We start from the raw sequence: 19,537 nt of genomic DNA, 5'->3' as shown, positions 1-19,537 counted from the left end.
CAAGGGGTGCTACCGGTGGGGGACCCTTTTCTGGCGGCGGACCGGGGTCAGCTTCCGGCGCGCAGCCGGAAGTGCGGCGGCGCGGCGGGGGTGCTGTGGGACGGCGCGGGGGGCTGCGCGCCGGCTGGGCCTGGCGCCGGGCAGGGTGCGGGCCGGGGTGCAGGGCAGCCGCGGGCCCGGAGCTGGGCCCAGGGAGGGCGGCGGGGCCTTGTGGGGACGGTGGCCGGGCCGGGCCGGGCCGAGCGCGGCCCCCAGAGTTTCTCCGGGCAGGTCATTGCGCGCCGCGGGACCTGCGCAGTGCCTGGCCCAGGTGGGCCCGCACCAGCCCCTGTTGCAAACAGCAACAATTACCGCCTCACGGGTGCGTTTCTTTCTCCCCACCCCTAGGAGAGGCAGCAATGTTCTCTTAAATGCCAGCGTTGCCATCGTGGGAACTGTGCTGCTGAGTGAGGCTCTGAGTGACAGTTCTCTTGACAGTGGTAGCTCACTTTTTTTCAGAGCGTTACCCCAGCTCCTGCTGCTGCCTAGAACCTAGCGCTCTTCCCTGCCACAGGGCTCCTTTGTACTACAGTATCGGGAAGCCTTCCGGGCTCTGAGGACCATACGTGACCTGTGTAAAAATGCTGCGATACTGGGGTGAGATTCCAGTTTCATCTAACCAGGCCAACCGCAGCTCCTTTGACCTGCTTCAACGTGAGTTTCGTACTGTGGAAGTCCAAGATCCTCCATTGCATCAGCCATCTGCAAACAAACCCCGGCCGACCACCATGTTGGACATCCCCTCGGAGCCCTGCAGCCTCACAATTCACACCATTCAGCTCATCCAGCACAACAGGCGGCTGCGCAGCCTGATCGCCATGGCTCAGGCTCAAAACCAGCAGCAAGCAGAGGGCATAAAAACTGAAGACAATGAACCTCTGCCATCTTGTCCGGCCTCTCCACCTCTCCCCGATGACCTGCTTCCTCTGGATAGCAAAACCCCCAAAATGCCATTTCAGCTGAGGCACAGTGACCCGGAGAGTGATTTCTACAGGTGTGTTGGTATTTCTTTGAGTTAGTTCTTAGCTGAAGGAAAGTTGAGTGTTTTAAAATACATATGAAGTTACGTTGATTCCCATAGGCTGAAGGGTCAAACATTTGTATGTAAAGTGTAAAGCAGGCTTCAAAAAGGAGAGATTTAGGTTTCTCCTGTGTCAATAACATGCACATTGTTTAAAATAAGCGTGCTTTTGTTTCCTGACTATAAAATGTGGATGTGTAGTGCTGATTTCTGTCTTGTTAGTGCTGTGCTGGAAATTTGTGAATGGATTTGCTATCTTCAGTGGTATTTTGACAAGTTTAGTTGCAGGATGTGAAGTCTCTTCTACTTAGGTCACTTACAAGTAAACTTGCCTTGTTGTAACTGAAAATTCAGAATACTCATGGCTGAATTTTGGCTGTTTAGTTGTAGGTTCTGAAAAGATGATTTGGTAACATTGGTAAGATTTCAGTTGCCAAGGTCCTGTGACATAGTAGCTATCACATTTCACCCTGTTTGTTGCTGTTACTCTGGTGGAGATGGTGATGAGTATGGGTAAAGGGAATTCTTGTCTCTGATACTGGCTCCACCAGCCAAGGGCTGAAGAAAACGTAAAGGAAAGCTGCATTGCTTCTGCCTCAAATCTTTGATTAAATAGTATTGCCACCATCTCCCTGTCAACACCTCTGACAAGCACTAAATTCAAAAGGTGTTGCATTTCTTACGGATCTCGCGATATAGGTTATATGTGTTTAAGTTCAGGGATTAATCCTCCCTGCTTTAACTTTCTGTTCTTAGATTAAGGACTGTGCACCAATGAACATGACATGGGAGAGGATCATATATGTTAGTTTTTAAAACGGGGAAAATGTGCATCAGTGGAAGAATTTATCAGTTAAATGCCACTGAGATCTTTAATGGCCTGAGATTTTATAAAATGCTTTTTATCGAAAGATGTTGCTTTTGGTAATGTAGTCTTTCTGAACAGTAGAGTGATTTTTTTAAAGCTGTTTGTGGAGGAGCACCATCATCCTTCTTCGGAGAAAAAATTCGCTAGAGGTGAAGGAAAATACAGTCCTGTGAGAATAAAGTCTGAGCCCTGTGACTCCTGCTCTTTCTGGCCCTGTGGTTTGTAGAACTGACCAGTGTTCTGCTCTGTCCTCCCCGGTGGCTTCAGCTTTAGGTTCAGTTTTCTGTGGTTCTGTCCGTGTGTTGGGCGCTGCTTCCTGTTTTTGTTGTCCCTTCGAGTTTCTGGGGTCCGCGTAAAGAAATGTTATTTAGCGGTCAACCACATGGGGGAGTTTAAGGACTAGATTGTAAAAACTGGATAGATAATTTTGAAATGAAATGTTTTATGGCTGACAGAGTGGATTTATAATGAGCTGCAGTGTAGACTAGAATTTAATTGTGTGCTTGCTAAACCAAATACATTCCAGGAGGAAAGCTTTGAGTTTGTTGTTGTGTGTTTGTTCTTAACTATTTTAAGACGCTTACATGAGTTAAGAACAGCAGGTGCTGTTTAGTAGCAAAAATAAAGTTATATGATTTGCTGATGTTTGCTCTTAGTGTGTAGAAAAAAATTAAAGAAAGACCATTTTCCCCCTTGATAAAACATGGTAGCGCTTAATTTTATTCTGCCGTTGTCAGAGTATTTGACTAAATCCATATTTTAATTCCATTTTTTTTTTGCAGTAACCTGGGTCTAAGAAGCAGTGATAGGTATTTTTAGACATAGGAAGAAAGGAAGATAAGAGCAGCCAGCCTGAATCAGGCCACAGGTTTCTTTAATGTAGACATGTCCTCTTTTGTTTCCTTATTTATTCATTTCATCCTTTGACCCCACACTCTTGTCTTTTTGTTTTGTTATCACCTGGATTCATTTTTGTTTTCCTCCCTTCCACCCTGCCTCACACCTGAAACCCCTACCTCCTCATCCTTTTTGAGATGAGGAAGTGGCAGAAACTAATTTACTGCTATTTTCCAGTTGTTTTCATCCCCTCAACATCTGTACCACCATTAGTTTTAATCACTATGCTATTCCTTTACTTTGTTTTCCCAGTTTGTTTATAAATAGGTTGAAAAAAACTTGATTCTGGCACAGATCCCTGAGGGAAGACCTGTACTTCACAGTGGAGATCCTTTACATACTTGCTTGGTGGATTTGCAGGACTCCAGTATATTTATGAAGCAGGTTTTCCATTTACAGGAGTTGTCTGGACTCTTTATGAGTATAACGTATTTACCCATGTGTCATCTAATTCTGTTCATATAATTCCTTTGGATTTCCCTGATGCACCAGAATATATCAGGCTTCCCAGCCTGCAGTTCTTCACATCTCTTCTGAAGCTATTAAAAGAAAATGTTTTCTTGGTCCTCATGGGCCAAGGCAGTATAAAGCAAGAGGTGACTCACCACAGCTATTCAGCTATTTTATCCTTGAATTCCTTTAGTATTCCTGGATGAATTACCATCTGGTCCTGGTGATTTGCAAGTGTTAATGTTACAGTTCTTGGAATACACAATAACAGATTAACATTTGATTTTGGTTGGTACAGAAACAAAAGGTAAGCTTAACTTGTAGTCAGTGAAGAATGATGAGCAAGGAACTGTAGATTTGAAACCACCATTCGAACAGGAAGGTCTTACCATAATATGCCTGCTTGCTTTTCCTTCTTCTCTGTTCAACTTCCTCTGATTAGCATGGATCCGTCTTCAAAAGAAACCTAACCTACTCATCACGTGCCTCTTCAGATGCTTTTTCTTGTGTGTGCGTGGTTGGTTTCTTAACAGATATCTCTGCCATTCTCTCATTTGTGTTCCTGACTATGTTGGATGCGTGTTTTGCATTGAAAGATAATCTGTGAACAAAACTGGGAGCTTGCAATGGAAAGACAGTTCATGGCAGAAAGGCTTGAAGTTAAGTGGGAAGTAGGGGGAGTGCATGTGTCTGTGGGGTAGCAGGTTTAATATTGTGGAGGTTTTGGAGCAGTGGTAATTAGAGCAAGCAGAACATACTTCCCCTGCTGGACTAAGGACTCTGGCTTAGCCCCAAAACTGTCTGGTCTTCTGGGTTGTGCCACTGAGACTCCATTTTTTTTTTGCCATTATCTCTTGAAGCAGTTTCGTTTTATGTCTGTGCAGCCTTCTGTACATAGCAAAGAGATTTCACTAGAGGCTTACTCTGGGTGAGGTGGAAAGAGGCCATTTTCCAGAAGGAAACAACTTTCTGCTTTGAGTTAGTGTGCTGTGTTCTTTGATGCACTCTCTGACTAGTATAACCTTATTTTTCTAATGTTCTTCTTTATTTTACAGTTTGGAGGAAAATGGCTCTGAAGCGACCTTGTTGCACCTCATTTGGTAGAAATTCAACTCCACAATGTAATGTTTCATAAAATTGATGTGTTCATAGGAAAAACAATCCCTCCCTCCATCTGCTGCTAGCTTATGCTCACCTAGGAAGGAGCAGAACACTTCAATCCGTTACTGCAGCTGAGTGAACCTCAACTGTCGATCCTTGTACTAACTTAGTCCAAACACTTTCTCCTGAAGACAGTTGTATGGGAAATGAACCACAAGATCTCCTGCCCTCTGAGAAGAAGAGCCTTAGAGGAGAGGAGCTTAGGTGAATGGATTGTGGTGCCTTTGGGGAATGACTTGTTGTCATTTTAACTGACTGACACAAAAAAACGTGCCTTTTGTGAGTTCTGAAACCTTACTAATTCTGAAAATAAGTCTGGTTGCTATAAATGGACAGTTTTTTTCATGTGTTCTGTTGTGAAGTTCTGTGTGTTGCAGGTTTGCTGGTAGTGGTGGGAAAAGGCTGGGCTTTGGGTCTGATGAATTCATGGCTTGGCAGGTAGATTTCTGTCTGGAGCATCATCTAGTGTTGGTGACCCATAGGTAAAGATTCAGAGCTCTATTGGAAATAGAAAATCGAAGAGTGACAAGTTGGCCAGTATTTGTGAGAAATTTCACGCTATATATTCTGTAGAGATGGTCACCTCCAAGTCACAGGCCTAATTGCCAGTCATCTTAGTCGCTGGTGACAGAACTTCAGGGATTGAAGCGCTCTTGTTTACTTGCAGCTATATGACCCTGGTAATACGTGAAGTAGGTTTGGCTTGTGCTGCAGAGGGTGGCATTCTGCGTAATAGTATCTGTAAGGGTGCTTTTGTAGGTGTTGTGTATCTGGATGAGGTCTAAGACCAAGGCTCTTTAGCTATGATCAAGTTTGCTTTTGGGAAGGCTTGGCATTAGCAGAACATGGCTGCTCTGAACTTAAATTTGTCTATATGGCTGTTTTTGCTTATGCGCATTCTTACCAGACAGTACCTGAAAGTTAAAGAAGAAGAAAAAAAAGAGCATTTTTCTCATGTGTTGGTTTCCATTAACATCTACAACAATATTTCAGTTTTTGCTGTCTAATCAGGATTTTAATCGTCTTCCTCTGCTGTTTACTGTGGGAAACAGGAAAACAAGAGAAGAAAACATAAGAAAAACAGAATAAAATTGATTGACCTTACCAACAACAAGAGGTGGGGATTTGGCTTTGAGTACAGTACCTGGAAGTTCTTTTCTCTCTGTCTTTAATTGATTAGATTTCAAGTTGATTATATCCCTTTCGGCACAGTGACCTAGCTGCATTTTAATGCTGGCAATTAGTTTCTTTTCCTCTAGGAGCTTAGAAGAGATAGAACATTCTCTGCTGCTTCTGAGCAGTGATATGCATTGCTAAATGGTTGTTGTGTTCTACTTTACAAGTGGCTGAGTATCCTGCTAAGGCTTGCCAAAATCTGTGTCTAGTTTCAGTTTGCCCATAGTGTTTTGGGTGAATGGCAGAGCATCAATAACAGCTCTTTTTATTTGTCTCTATTAATAGTAGTCTGGTGTTCGGTGGGTTTGGCAGCATAGGATGCTCTCAACTGATGGCTACTGGACATCTAGGTACATCCTTTATAATGTGCTAAAAAGGAAGAGATTGTTTTTTATAGCCATACATTTTGGTGGTGGTTTTATGGTAGGTTTTGTTTAATGGTTGTTGGGTTTTTTTTCTGTTTTAACCTCCTGGTCCGAGTATTGTATGAGACATATGGCTGTTTGTGACCTTCAGAAATCTGTCGCTGGCAGGTGGAAGGGGGAGTGAGGGAGATGGAAAAACAGTATGGGTGACACTTGGTTTATAAGGGAACTGATGATCTTTTAATTCATCTTGTCAGAGCGCCTGCTGTTGTCTTTACGAAGTAGTTACATAATTGAGTAGGAATTGGGATGTGAGTAATTTTCCAGCAATTAATAACTGGGATGAATCCATGACCTGAGATCCACATGCTGTTCTTAATATCCACTTAGAAATATAATCATCTGCAGCTCTTAATACAGTGTGATTTCCCCCCCCCCCCCCCCCCCCTTTATTTGAATAATCAGAAAGTGCTGAACTGGTGTTCTTGAAAATAATTATTTTGGTCCTGATAGGTCTAAGTTTAACCTTCCATTTTCACTCCCCTGAAATGTTATCTTTTTACTGCTATTTTTCAGTGATTTTCTATGGGTGGGTTCTGAGGATCAGGGAGAGCTGAGGCTCTGTGACCCGGCGGCTCAGTGAGACTGAAGGATCCTAATACACTCAGAGAGACATAGTGAGAATTTTATCAAGGCATCAATGATGTCTGTGTACTGTTTAATCAGGTCTTGTTACTGGAAAGAGTGTGTGATGATATGCAAGTAATGCAGGGTGAGAGCAAGGCAAACCTCGGGATGGGCTGCGGAAGATGTTGGGAGAAATTGATCAGAAACAAATGAAGGGTGAAATTGTTAGCTTAATTCTGCCATTGGTGCTGAATGGAGCGTAAAACAGTATATAAATACCATACTTAGCAGAAGGGAAACTTGATTTTTTGACATCGGCATTTGAGGACTGTGTTACTGATATGGGCAAATACATTGTATGCATTTAATTGCAACTTGAGAAATCTGGTAGAAATATGTTTACCTTTCAGAGGCCTTGCCTTATCTCATCTTCTCTTTTTCTTATGTGGAATTTCTAGTTGTTAACTCATCTTGATGAAAAATTTGGTTACCTGACGGTAAAGGAAGGATGTTTGAAGTGCTTATGTAAGTTGTTTTCCATCTGCTCCGTCCTGCGTGGTCACTCCTTCCTGCTTAGCAACACTGAGAAGAGAGGTCTCAAACCCAAGGCCAGGGAATGCTGCTCTGCAGCAGAATGTCTCCAGGCCTCTTCCCAGAGCCTGGTGTTCCCTTCTTAGGTTGCATACGGGGATACTTCTTTCGGTGTCATGCTTAGTGGCTACTGGAAATGAGGGCAGGGAAATCTGCGTCTATTTGGCTATGGTGTACCTTTATGAAATGTGTGTGTATCCCTTTTCTTGCTTTTTATGTGTGTCTTTTGCATTGTAAATTCAGATCTTGTCTATCCCAGAAGCCTTTGTATCTGACTATTAGGCCTGTGACATCAGAGATAATAAGGAAGAGAAATGTAATTAACTGAGAGGGGAGATGATTTGCATTCATGTATTTAAAATGCCTTTTTTTGTTTGTGTCAAGGACCCATTTAATTCACGTCTCCAGGAGAAAAGCTCTTGGGTGGGAAGGGAGTTGCTTCAGGGTTCAGAAGATTTGCATCCCACATTCATGAATCACCCAAGGAATCTTGTGGCATTAGAAGGGAAAATGAGAATTGGCAGTGCAGATTTGGAGGGAGGGGAAGAAGGGAAAGCAGATAAACCCTTACTGGGTAGTGTTCATATGCAATGGAGAAGCAGCGGAGAACCCAATCAATCTACTTTCCCTTTGTGCAATCACCTTATTATTGATGGTATCTCTTCAGCTGATACGTTCCTTTAAGTTTTTGGAGGTATGCTATTTCTCTCTTTTCTGGTTTTTAGAGGAAAAGGGGAGCCAGTGACTGAGCTGAGTTGGTCCTCCTGCCGGCAGCTTCTCTACCAGTCAATGGCCACTATCCTGGCTCACACAGGCTTTGAGTGTGCCAACGAGAGTGTTCTGGAGACCCTGACAGACATTGCCCACGAGTACTGCTTGAAGTTCACCAAACTGCTGCGCTTTGCTGTGGATCGAGAAGCTCGACTTGGGCACACCCCTTTCCCTGATGTCATGGAGCAGGTCTTCCATGAAGTGGGCATTGGCAGTGTGCTCTCGCTGCAGAAGTTCTGGCAGCACCGCATTAAGGATTATCACAGCTACATGCTTCAGGTGAGAAGAGCAGTAGGGACCTGACAGCGCCAAGAAATGTACTCCCAGTACAGTTGCTTATTCCCATCTCAAGTCCTGGGTCTTACTTGGGTAAAATCCGATTAGAAAACCTCTTGGATGTGGATGGGAGTCATCAAGGGAAAGAAGATTTTTTTGACTGGAAGACAGAGCCCCTTATTTGTGTCCCTGCTGAGGCTAAGAACGCTCTGCTGGTGGTTTGTCTGGGTTTAAGAGGTCACTCGGATCTAGAGTGGCCCAGACAAAAGTATCAAGTAGAGGTTAAATGGGTACTGACTGACTAACTGAATTTTCTGCTTTAATAGGATATTTGGATGCTTACCAAAGAAGCAAACAAAAATTACTAGGCTGTACAGTGGCTTGTGTTTGCTTAAGCAAGGGGTGACTTGCTTAAGCTTTAGGAGTGTGGGGTAGTATTGTACTGATGTGGATTGTCACGCAGGTGGCACTCCCGCTCTAGAGGGCACTGTGCTTCTGTGGAGAGAAGAGGAATTGTTAAATTCCTTGGAATTAGAGGCATCATGTAAACGCAGGTTGTAAGAATAAGGCTGTGGTTTCTCTTGGTCTGTGCATTCTGTGAAATTACGGATAGGCATTTTGTTTGGATGATGTAAGACTGCCTGTTGTGAATGCAAAGATTTGAAGTGGGAATTTTACTCCTACTCATCAAGAAAGAAGACTTGAATCAAATAGGTAGCCTGTGACCAAAGGCAAAACCTGCCATCCCTTCCTGTTTGTCACATTATCTGAGTGCTAGTTGACTCATCTTGGAGCAGCTACCTTGTGCTCCTTCTTTTCCCAGAGTTAGCACCTTGTGGCTTACAGAGGCAGTATAAATCAGACACACTTATAAGTGCATGTAATATATAAATTGTGATAGACTCTGATGTTTGTGCATTAAAATATCATCACTGAGATCTGTCTTCATTAAAACCATTTTTGTTCAAAAAAATGGTTCTGTTCAATTTTTTTCCAAGTGGTTTTTTTTTTTTTTTCAGATGTTGTGTCCTTTTGGAATTTGGGTTTTCTGCATCGTTCTGCTGATGCAGTTCACTCTCATTCTGCAGCTGGTCATTGTTTCATTTGTTCTTTTCTTTATGGAGGGCTGAGGTCCACAGTAGCCTCTGTATTTGGAAGTCTTATCTAGAAAGGAGGTATAGGCTTTGCTATTCTTTTTCTTACTTCTGCTGTTAAAGCCTTGGGCTTTTCCTGAGCACAGTTCGCTGACTGTTGGGATTCAATGGTATAAACTAGCATTTGTTAGAAGCACATGAAATCTGAAATTTTTAATTTAATTGCTTACCGTTCTTAAGTTTCTAGAAGTACAGGGTAGTTCTAAATCTCATTCCTGTGTTTGTTTCACTTCTCTGACTGGAGAAAGCTTCTGTTTTTTTTGCTGTGAATCTGACAGAAGATGCCCAGGCTTTGCACAGTGGTGACTACAGAGCTGGTGAATATCTGAGCTGCTTGTTTTTAATGCTGGGGTGAATTTATTACTGGTGGATGGGGGACAGCCTTATAGGTAGAACAAAGAAACTGAGACACTTTGCTTTTGTTTTGTGCTCTGTTTAAATTTCTGTGCCTCATCATCTCTGTCTCTGAAATAAAGGTGCTCATATTTATCAAGCAGTTAATGGATTAAGCCTCATATTAAAGTCCCTTATTACAGGACAGAAGGTGTTCTTAAAGGGGAAAAAAAATCTTTACTGTGTAGCTGGTAACCTGTTTACTTGTTTGTTCAGGTCAGATGTTAGTAATACTGTGGGAACAGAGTGCACTGCGATGTAATTGCCATCAGGCTCTCTGAAGTCATTCTGATCTTTCTGGCCTCTTTTTCACCCTCACTGATCTTTGACAGGTTAGCAAGCAGCTCTCTGAAGAATATGAGAAGATTGTCAACCCTGAAAAGGCAGCAGAAGACACAAAGCCTGTGAAGATTAAGGAGGAACCTGTTAGTGATATCACTTTCCCCATAAGTGAGGAGCTGGAAGGAGATCTGGCTTCTGGTGACCAGTCTTTGCCCGTTGGAGTCCTTGGAGCTCAAAGTGAGCGCTTCTCTGCAAACTTGGAAGTAGAAGCTTCTCCACAGACTTCAGGTAGGGTTTTCTTGCTCTTCCTGGAAACAGTCCATCAGCAGTTCCATGTGATCTTGTTTACATTTTTAATAGCAGATCCCATTGTGAGGCAGGAGAGGGAGAAGACTTTTTTAGGTTTTAGTAAAAAGATTTGAATGGGAGTGAAACCCTTGCCTGCTTTCTAAATACAAACCCAAAGAATCAAAGATATCAATTACTGGGATTTGTTAAATATTTACTGCATTTGCTGACCCTGTAGAACACAAAATGCTTTATATGATGTTTCTTTTTAGGGGATAGTTAAAGTTCTTGGCTTTGTTATTGGTGTGAGGTATTGTTTTTCTCCAGTGCTGGCCCAAGGGCTTCATTGTTGTTTTTTGAACTAGGGTATTTCCTGCAGATGTGACTACCAGGAGGTTTTTTTTTCCAGTTTATTGTAACAAAGACAAATGTAACTTTAGGGTTTATATATATGTATATATTTTAGTTTAAAAGAGACTGGAATTTTATCTATATTTCTGGTAAGGAGAGTACTGGCTACTTTTTTCCTTCCCCCGCCCGCCCCGGGTAGTTTTGGATTCTTGCCCAGAGATTCATGTTACTGAAAAGTTGAAGGCCATATTCCTTGTGACTTGAGTAAATTCATGACCCTGTATAGTTTAGGCACTGAATGAGTTATGGAAATACTAGTGGTATTTGGTGCAGTCCTCCATACTCAGAAGTCACCGTGGTAGTGATAGTCACTGTTTTATGAAAGCGTATCAGGGACTTGGGTGAAAGGGGTGCGTGAGTCTCTCCTGTTCCAGCAGGTCTACCCCAAAGCCTGCTGTCATTAGCTGAGGTTGTAGAAAGTGAAAGGGTGAATGAAGTAGCAGTGTTATGGAGACTGTACTCTTTTCGTCAGTTTCATCCCATGATGTTGGCATTTGAAACACACTGGTGGCCAATGTGGGAGAATCTGCTACTGCTGTGACTTTTCTATATCTGTGTACAAGTTTTAGTCTGTGCACTGTTCAGTAGTGCTAAATTTTCTGGAAAACGAAGATGATGTTCTTCTCTCAAAGAAAGCCAATTTTGATTTTTGTATAGAGCCTTCTGAAGTCTGGAAATCCCTGCAATAAAAACTGTTTCACCTAAAAATCTGGTTAAAAAACAGTGAAACCTGTCCTTCTATTAACCCCAAACTAAGTAGCTTATATAGTGAAGTTAAGAGTGTACCTGTGAGTCCATTAGTTTTGTTTTTTTTAAATAGCACATTCTGTTGAGTTTTAAAATAGCACAAATGCATCTGATCTTTTTCTGGAAGCTCATATTGCTTTCCACAGTACTTCTGAAATGTGAAGTGCTCACATTTTTGTGGGAGAGGGAGCAACAGGCTCCTCTGGCCCGTCTGGGGTTGCAAGCGATTCATCTGGAAAGCTTTGTATTAGCATGTACCACTTGAGACCCAGAGGTTAGCACGCTAGCTGTATATTAAACGCCTCTTGCCTCTCTGATACCAAATTGATGTATTCTAATTAAGAACACAAGTGCTGTGTTCCTCCCTGAAAATCTCTCTTCACTTCACAAGGGCCTTTGGAAATCTCTTAAGTGTGAGAAGCCCCAGTCTAGAGCTGGGCAGGCTAGATAGTGTAATGTCATAGGGAGTGAGGAAAAGTTGCTGCAATTAGGTCACCACCATCTTGAAAATACAAGTGTGAGGCCCACAGAGAGGGCAGTAAGACTTCAGTGTCTGTGGACAAAACTAGTTACAGCCTTTTGTGTTCTGCTTGTGTTTCTGCATATGTCTGACATTGCGGTTGTGGGCTAGCTGCTTAATTTCATTGCAGCTGGGGAAATGGAGGCAAAATCGGAGCCCTTGTTACTCCACCCAGCAGGATAACATGAGGATTAGCTCATTTGTAAAGTACTTTGAAGTGAAAGTGCTTTGAAGATGCTTAAGTACTTTTAGTCATTAGTGACAGTCTCAATGACAGGTGATAGAGCTGAAAGGAATAAGACTGAGCAATGAAGAGCAATTGATGAAAGACATAAGTTTAGTGGTTGTCTTTGATTATTGTGTAGACTGGAGCTGCAACTCTGTGGAACTGATACTTTAATGATGTATGCCATTGTTGTTAAGAGGAATACATTTGCTTATAATTAACATAAAAAAGACTTTTCATTAAGGCAACTGGACACCAGCAAGCACTTTTATTTTGGCTTGCTGTCCTAGTGTAGGCTGTTGCAACAAAGGTCTCCTAAACCCTGGTTTGAACTATAGTGCTCTGGAAAAGGTTCCTCACTCCTTCATAAGGGAGAATTCTCAGTATAAACACGTGGTGGAAGATTTGTTCTCTGTGTAATTGCTAGTAAAATGGGTCTATTGTTAATAGTGTGTTGATAGTAGGGAATGGTAGTAGGTTTGGCTCAGTACAAGAGGTTGGGTTGTGTTTTCAAACTGTAGCCAAACTCCATAAGACACAAGGTTTGGAAAGCTTACTAAAACTTTTCCTAGGTTTTCTTTTATTTTATTTTCCATGTGAATTTAACCCCACACAAAAGGGACCAGATGTAAAAATGAGAAGACTTCAGCCTTTATTCAGTTCTGGGCTGTTTATGCCCATCTCAGCAAGGAGCCCAATTAGTGTATTTTTAATAGGATTTTTGTCTCTCTTAAAACTGTAAATAAGCAGAAATAATGCAATTTATAATTACTGCTCTTGGGAAGAAAAACAGTTGCTTTTATCAAAAAATGCAGTTTCATAATATTATATGGAAAATCCTCAATCTGCTCAGGTTGCACACTAGTCCAAAAGTTTTAAAAAACTAAAGGGGGGGCGGGGAGGGCAGCAGTGTGGGAACTGTTTCCTACCAGGGTGTCTGTGAGGTTGAGCCAGGAGAATTTATTTCCATTCTCCTGAAGGGTGGGATGAGACCTGCAGGTGTTGAGCGGAAGGAGGCTGGCAGTCGCATGCCTGACTGCAGCTTTGATGTCCCTGAATTTCCATGCTGGAAGCAGTGTTTGAGACTGTTCATCTGCCTGCTCCTCTGCCCTTTCACTTCCCCTGCAGAAGTCCAGTGTGTGACAGCTTAAAGGAGATTGGTGACATTGCAAGGACCTCATCATCATGAATGACTTCTGGACTGCCTCTAAGTCCTGCTTATCCAGGGTCTAGTCCACGTGCTGTTGGTGTACTCACTGCTGCTGAGATGCTCCTCAAGAGGGATGTGGTCTCTCTAAGTTGTTTCTCATGGAGAAAACAGTGTGGAGGATTGCTGTGAAAGGATAGCATCATATTTTTTAGAACAGCAATTACTGAGCTTTTAAAAGGAAAAAAGCCAACACATTTTTTAATTTATTGTTTCACAGTGCTTGGGTTGTTTTGCTTTGTTTTCCCCGCAGCCTAGTTCACCAGTAGCTTTGCTTTTGCTCCTTCTTTACCAGTGCTGCTGTCCTTTCCAATCTGTTCATGATTTGCCTTTTTACTCAATTACTGCTGTGTGCTTTTCCTTTCTCTAGGGGCTGAAGTGAATGCTTCCCCACTCTGGAACTTGGCACAGGTGAAAATGGAGCCCCAGGAAAATGAGGAGGCTAATGTACATGGCCATGGGGTCCTAGGCAGTGATGTCTTTGAGGAACCGATGTCAGGCATGAGTGAAGCTGGGATGCCACAGAGCCCCAATGGCTCTGAGAGCAGCTATGGTTCTCATTCTGCTGACAGTCTGATGGGATCCTCGCCTGTCTTCAACCAACGCTGCAAGAAAAAGATGAAGAAGATGTGAAAAGAGACACTATTTTTATTTAGTCCTGATGGTATGTAACAGGCTCGAAACTAAGAGAGTACTGTGATGGCTATGATTCATAAACAGGGCTGGCCCTGGTGTATGAGGGACCTTGCATAAAATTATTATGAAAGGTTTGATGGGTAGTGCACTTTAGCTCCCCTCTTTGCCGGCTTCTGTACTCAATCCTGACTCACAAGACTGAAGATCACCCTATGCATTTGATAGTGGCACGGCTTGCTTTGGCAGATTAATAAGGACGTTGCCAGTGGAAAGTGGTTGTGAAGAGATTTGCTCAGTCATGGAATCATTGAATAATTTGGGTTGAAGGGATCTCTTGATGTTTCTAGTCCAGCCCCCTGCTTGAAGCACTGCCAATTAGAGCAGATTGCTCAGGGCCTTGTCCATTTGAGTTTTCAGTATCTCCAAGGATGGTGATGCCAAACCTCTTTGGTCAGCATTTTCCCATAGTTCCCTCATAGTAAGAAAAAATGTATTTTTGCATCTAGTCAGAATTTCCCATGTTCCAACCTGTGTTCATTGCCTCTTGTTCTCTCACTGTTCATCTCCAAGAAGAGTCTGACCGTCTTCTCTAACCTGCCCATTAAGTGGTTGTATACAATGAAATCTCTCTTTAGCCCTTTCTCTTGTTAAGTGTGAAGAAAGCAAGCTCCCTGAGCCGCCTCTTTTATGCCTTGTGCTCCAGCCCCCTAAACAGCTTTGTGGCCTTCCACTGAAATTGCTGCAGTGCTCTTCTTGAAAGGTAGAGCACAAAAGTGGATGCAGTCCTCCAGATACGGTCTCACAAATGCTGAAGAGAGAAAAATAATGATTTCCCTCAGCGTGCTGGCTATATGCTTGCTGACTGTTGTGGACAACAAGACAATCTTAAGTCAGATCACTTAAGCGGAGCTGTCAGTGATACTTATGGTGATGTAGCAAAGATGCTGTAGAGTAGCCTCACAGTGCCATGAACCAGCTCCTTCAGTGCTTCAGATGCGTCCTGTCTGGTTCAGTGGACTGACGTATGCCCAGTTAGCTTAAGTTCTTGCTAACTCTGTCTTCCTCTACTGTAGGTAATGCTTTATTCCCACACACTCTGCTCGAAGACCCAGGGACCTAGCAGGCCTGAAGGCAGACCTTGTCAGTGAAAACAGGCAAAAAAAGTGTTGAGTACATCAGCCTCAAACTAGGAAGAGCTTCCTTTGTCGCCACATTGCTTGCATTGTTGAACAGTAACCCCATGTTTTCTTTAACCTTTATTTTGCTTTCAATGTACTTAAAGAAGCCTTTTGTCACATTTCATTTCAGTTTCAACTCCAGCTGAGCTTTGGCTTTTCTAACGGTCCTGGCATGCTTGGGCTGTGTCTCTATATCCCTGCTGGCTAGCCCATCCTTGCTTCCACCTCTGTGTTTAAACTCAGTCAGGAAGTCCTTGGTCATCTTTGCTGGCCTTCTGTCAATGCCTGCTTTAATTTCTGCTTGTCAGAAAGAACTGTTCTACTTTGAGAAAGCTATCCTTGAAGATAAGGCAGCACACTTGGGCCCCTTTGGGAGGCCTCATAAGATGCTGCTAAGTCATTCCTTGAATAAACCAAAATACGTTGTGCTAAAGGTCCAGGACTTGGTCTTGTACACATTTCTCAGGATTTTAAATACCACAGTTCCATGTCTGCTGCAGCCAAGACCTTCACATTCTCCACCAGTTCTTCCTTGTTAGTCCAGCAGAGCTTCTTCCCTAGTTTGTTTCTCAGTCATACTGTCAGGGAAGTTAATGCGGTTTTCTGGAGAGAATAAAGTAGCTTTTACTATTGGTGTGAGCCAGTCCTGGCAATGCAAACTTTTCCTTTGCTCTTACTGGATTGAGTGCGGCAACTTTAGGCTGGCTGGGGTCTCCTATTCAAAGTTGTTATCTTGACAACTTAGTCTGAAACAGAATCTATTTTGCTGCTTGCTTTTATGGCTCAGCTGACTGATGACATTTTTTTTGTTCTGCACAATCCTCAGTTGATCAACTCAGTCTTTAACTTGATTCAGTGAGTATCTCTCTCAAAAAAGCTAGAATGAACATGAATCAAGAATGAATAGCCACTTAAACTAGCTTTATACCTGTAACCCCTTGGGATGTTTGAGGGAGATTTACCAAATCTCCCATTTGTCCTTAAAATCGCAAGTTTATCTTCAGAAAGAATGAGCTCCAGGCATAGTATTTTTGTTTCTGTATAACAGGCCTAGCTTTAATTCTTTTTTCCTATCTGTATTTCTCTTCCATTTCTATAAAGTGGAAGCCAAACATAAAATTCCTCAATGTCTAATAAGAATGTGTGACCACAGACTTTTATGGACATTGGAGTTAAAATTGGCCATCACAGTTCTAAAGGTTTCTCCTGGGAGGTAAATTCTAGCAGTTTGAAGCCTAGTCAGTAGTAGAAGAGCATACCAGTGTATCAGGAGATCTTTATTTTGATTCCCTCTGAGTCACCATTAGGCAAGCTGCAATGTCCCTGTTTTCTCAGGTGTGAAGAAAGAATAGTGGTATTTGCCTCTTATAAGTGTGTTTGAGATTTAGTTACTATTCAAAAAAGGCATTGTGATCATTCAGAGAGTTTTGTGAGAGTTGTGAGCTTTTCTTCCAGTTCAGGAGGACTGTAGCTGGCTGGAGAATGCTTAGATTGAATGTTACAGACCTATATGATACTGGTTTTAAGGAAGACTGCTTATCACGCAGAAGTACAGCAAAACTGTGCTGTTCAGCTGCCCAGGTACAAGGAAGGCATTTGAGGTGGTATCTTCTTACTCAGCTTTAGATGTCTGCATCTCAATTTGTTCCTCTGGGCCCCATTTGGAGCTGAAGATAAATAGTCATTCTTGGGTCACCATTCATCTGGCCTTGAAGTAGAAGCATAAAGCAGGTCAGATGGGTGGCATTTTTAGAAATGTTTCTTTTTCCTTTGTGTGCCCATAGTGTGTTCACCTTGACTACCTCAGCTGAAGATATCCACACCATCAATATCTGAGTTAAGTGACCTGACTTTAGCCCTTCATGTATGGGAATCAGAGGAGACTTCATCCTGCTGGGCTGATGCTTTTTCTTTTTTACACCTTTAGTAGAGCTTGCTGTTCAAATGGTAGTACAGGGCTAAAAGCAGACTGCCCTTCTTGCCTAAACCAGCAGATCCAGTGTTCTGAGAGAATGTGCTAGGCTGGGGCCTTAAAGCTCAGGCTGGTTTAGCCCCTGTGTCTTTGATACTGTGTGAGAACACCTGTCGTTGGGCCTTTCCCCACAGATATTTTGCCAAACTGTTTTAGTAAAGTATTGTTGATGCTGGGGCACCTATGCAAAGTCCCTTGTACTATTTTCAGGAAGTAGAAGACACAGTGACTGCTGCCAGCATCACTTGCTTATTTGCAAGATTTCAAGTGGGCTAGAAAAGAAAATCTAGTGTTCTCCAGGGCTTTGGTTAAACCTCCTAAGTATCAATCTTAAATGCTTTCTTTATATTGCTCACGTGCAGATTTTGTCTTACAATTGTGTTTTTTTATTTCACATCCCTTTTCCACACCTATTTCACCCTGTAACACGCAGTCTGCAATAAGTCAAGCCTGAGTGCTTCAAGTATATTTAATACAGTGGAAATTCACCCTCCTTTGATTCAGCTGTGTTGTTGCAGTGTAAGAGAGAAGTGTTATTGATTCCCAAAGATGGGATGCATTTATATGCAGAGGTAAGAAATGCATTGGCATCACTTGTACATTTAAAAATGATGACAGTGAAATCTGTACCTCCTGTTTCCCGATTATGCTCAGTGTTGCTTCTGACATTTGTGTGCTTGACGTTTTCTTTTATGCATGTGGAAGCTTTACCTTCTGGGTGAGCCTTTCCCCTCTGAACATTAATAGTCCTTAGATTTACAGTGGTGTTCCTCATGCACGAAATGGTGACATTTCAAATCTAGCTCATGAGGTCAGATACAGCCAATATGCTCTTTTGATGAACCGGATAAGATTTTTCTAGGTGTTAATGTAGCCTTGGGCTGCTAGTGAGGAGTCCATTGACCATGTAATCCCCAAATTTCAAGCCGTGGTGAGGTTATGCAGTGGGTTGGAATGAAGCTCTGCTCTTGCAGTTGTCGTTTTTTGCTGGTTGCTAGTAAAATACTCTGCTGACCCACCTGCTTCACTAGTCCACAGTTTTGTTGGTTCTTTCATCATCTCCCTTCTCTTTCCAAAGGCGGGTGGATGGCAAATCGGAATGGTGAGTATTGACCACGTCCATATGCAGTAGCATTGATGGCTTTAGTGATTGATTTTGCCATGACTGAAATTGGTGAGAACTTTGATAGCAATTTGGAGAGCAAGATCTGTGAATTGCTTGGCTTTTGAAGTGTTTTGCATGGGGATTGTACAGAACTGTAGTTGAGAGAGCACTGTGTATCATACTCCTTTTCCCCTCTAGCAATACCTTTTTGTTTCTTTTGAAGAGTTTTGTCTGGTATCCAGCAGAGTTCACTGTATAAACGGCAGTGTAACAACTTCAGTATACAGCTGTCAGACCGTGCTACCTACTGATTTAATTCCAAGACCATCTATGCTAATTTGGATATGCATAATGCTGTGCAGAAAAAGAGATGTTTCCTGCATAGATATTTACAATTTAAAAAGAAATCACGAAAATAAGATTGAGTAGTTGAGGCCAATCTGATTATGCGCTCAATCCTGAGACTAATGCAGGTGTTATGTGTGAAGGATGTTTTACTTAAAACGTTTTTGTACATGCATGTGAATGAAATAGGTAACTTTGCTTGTGTTTTTATGGAACAAAATTGCTTGGAAATATTTCACGGTTGGCTTTTTTCCTTGCTCTCCTGGAGAGAGTTTCTTCATAATTTCTAAGAAAATAAAATTTAAAAAATCATTCAGAAATCCTAAAGGTGTTGTGTGGATTTTTTTTTTTTTTTTTTTTTTTTTTTAAGAGTGGTGCTGTGAACCCAAAGGCTGGTCTTGGAATTTTGTCTGCCCTTATGTGAGGTGTTGGTCTGGAGTAGACTTTTTTTTTTTTTTTTTTTTTCCCCAGGCCTAGATAAAGTACTGAGATGATACCGGTGTTAACGTCACAACTAGAGAGACAAGAGGTATTATTCCAGAAACTGGAAGTCTTATTTTTCACAGGTGCCAGTTCTGGTGAGCCCCAGAGGTGATATTAGTACCACAGTGCTAGTATTGGTATTCATCTAGCATAAGCAAGTGCTATTTCTGAAGCAGCCTCTTACATATACTTCTACTACTTATATCACCAGACCACCTAGGAGCCCTGCTCCAAACCTTGGCTTCTTCATGTGCTGGTCTACTTGTTCTACATACGGCTTTTTGCTCAGGGACTGCTTCGGACCGCGGTGAATGAAGCACAGCGTATTTTCCCCTCTGCTCTGCCTGT

At 42.4% G+C, this 19,537-nt stretch overlaps 1 protein-coding gene across 3 annotated transcripts; it reads left to right on the top strand.

Moving 5' to 3' along the window:
• Positions 1-152: 152 nt before the first annotated feature.
• Positions 153-19,033, top strand: SUPT7L (SPT7 like, STAGA complex subunit gamma). 3 transcript variants are annotated; one of them, XM_027801170.2, is made up of 5 exons: positions 175-270; positions 388-1,033; positions 7,921-8,245; positions 10,122-10,359; positions 13,841-19,033. In XM_027801170.2, exons 2-5 carry the CDS (start codon positions 621-623, stop codon positions 14,101-14,103), a joined length of 1,239 nt encoding a protein of 412 aa, XP_027656971.1. In that variant the 5' UTR covers positions 175-270; positions 388-620; the 3' UTR covers positions 14,104-19,033. The 3 variants fall into 3 exon arrangements, with proteins under 3 accessions (XP_005436339.1, XP_027656971.1, XP_014133083.1); XM_014277608.3 differs by lacking the exon at positions 175-270 and adding an exon at positions 4,331-4,640 and having other exon boundaries at positions 912-1,033; XM_005436282.4 differs by having other exon boundaries at positions 153-1,033.
• The last annotated feature ends 504 nt before the right edge of the window (positions 19,034-19,537 follow it).

Source organism: Falco cherrug, chromosome 13 (assembly GCF_023634085.1).
Source record: "Falco cherrug isolate bFalChe1 chromosome 13, bFalChe1.pri, whole genome shotgun sequence".
Taxonomy (NCBI): Eukaryota; Metazoa; Chordata; class Aves; order Falconiformes; family Falconidae; genus Falco; species Falco cherrug.
The sequence above is the reverse complement of the archived record's forward strand: the minus strand, read 5'-3'. Positions and strand labels throughout refer to the sequence as shown.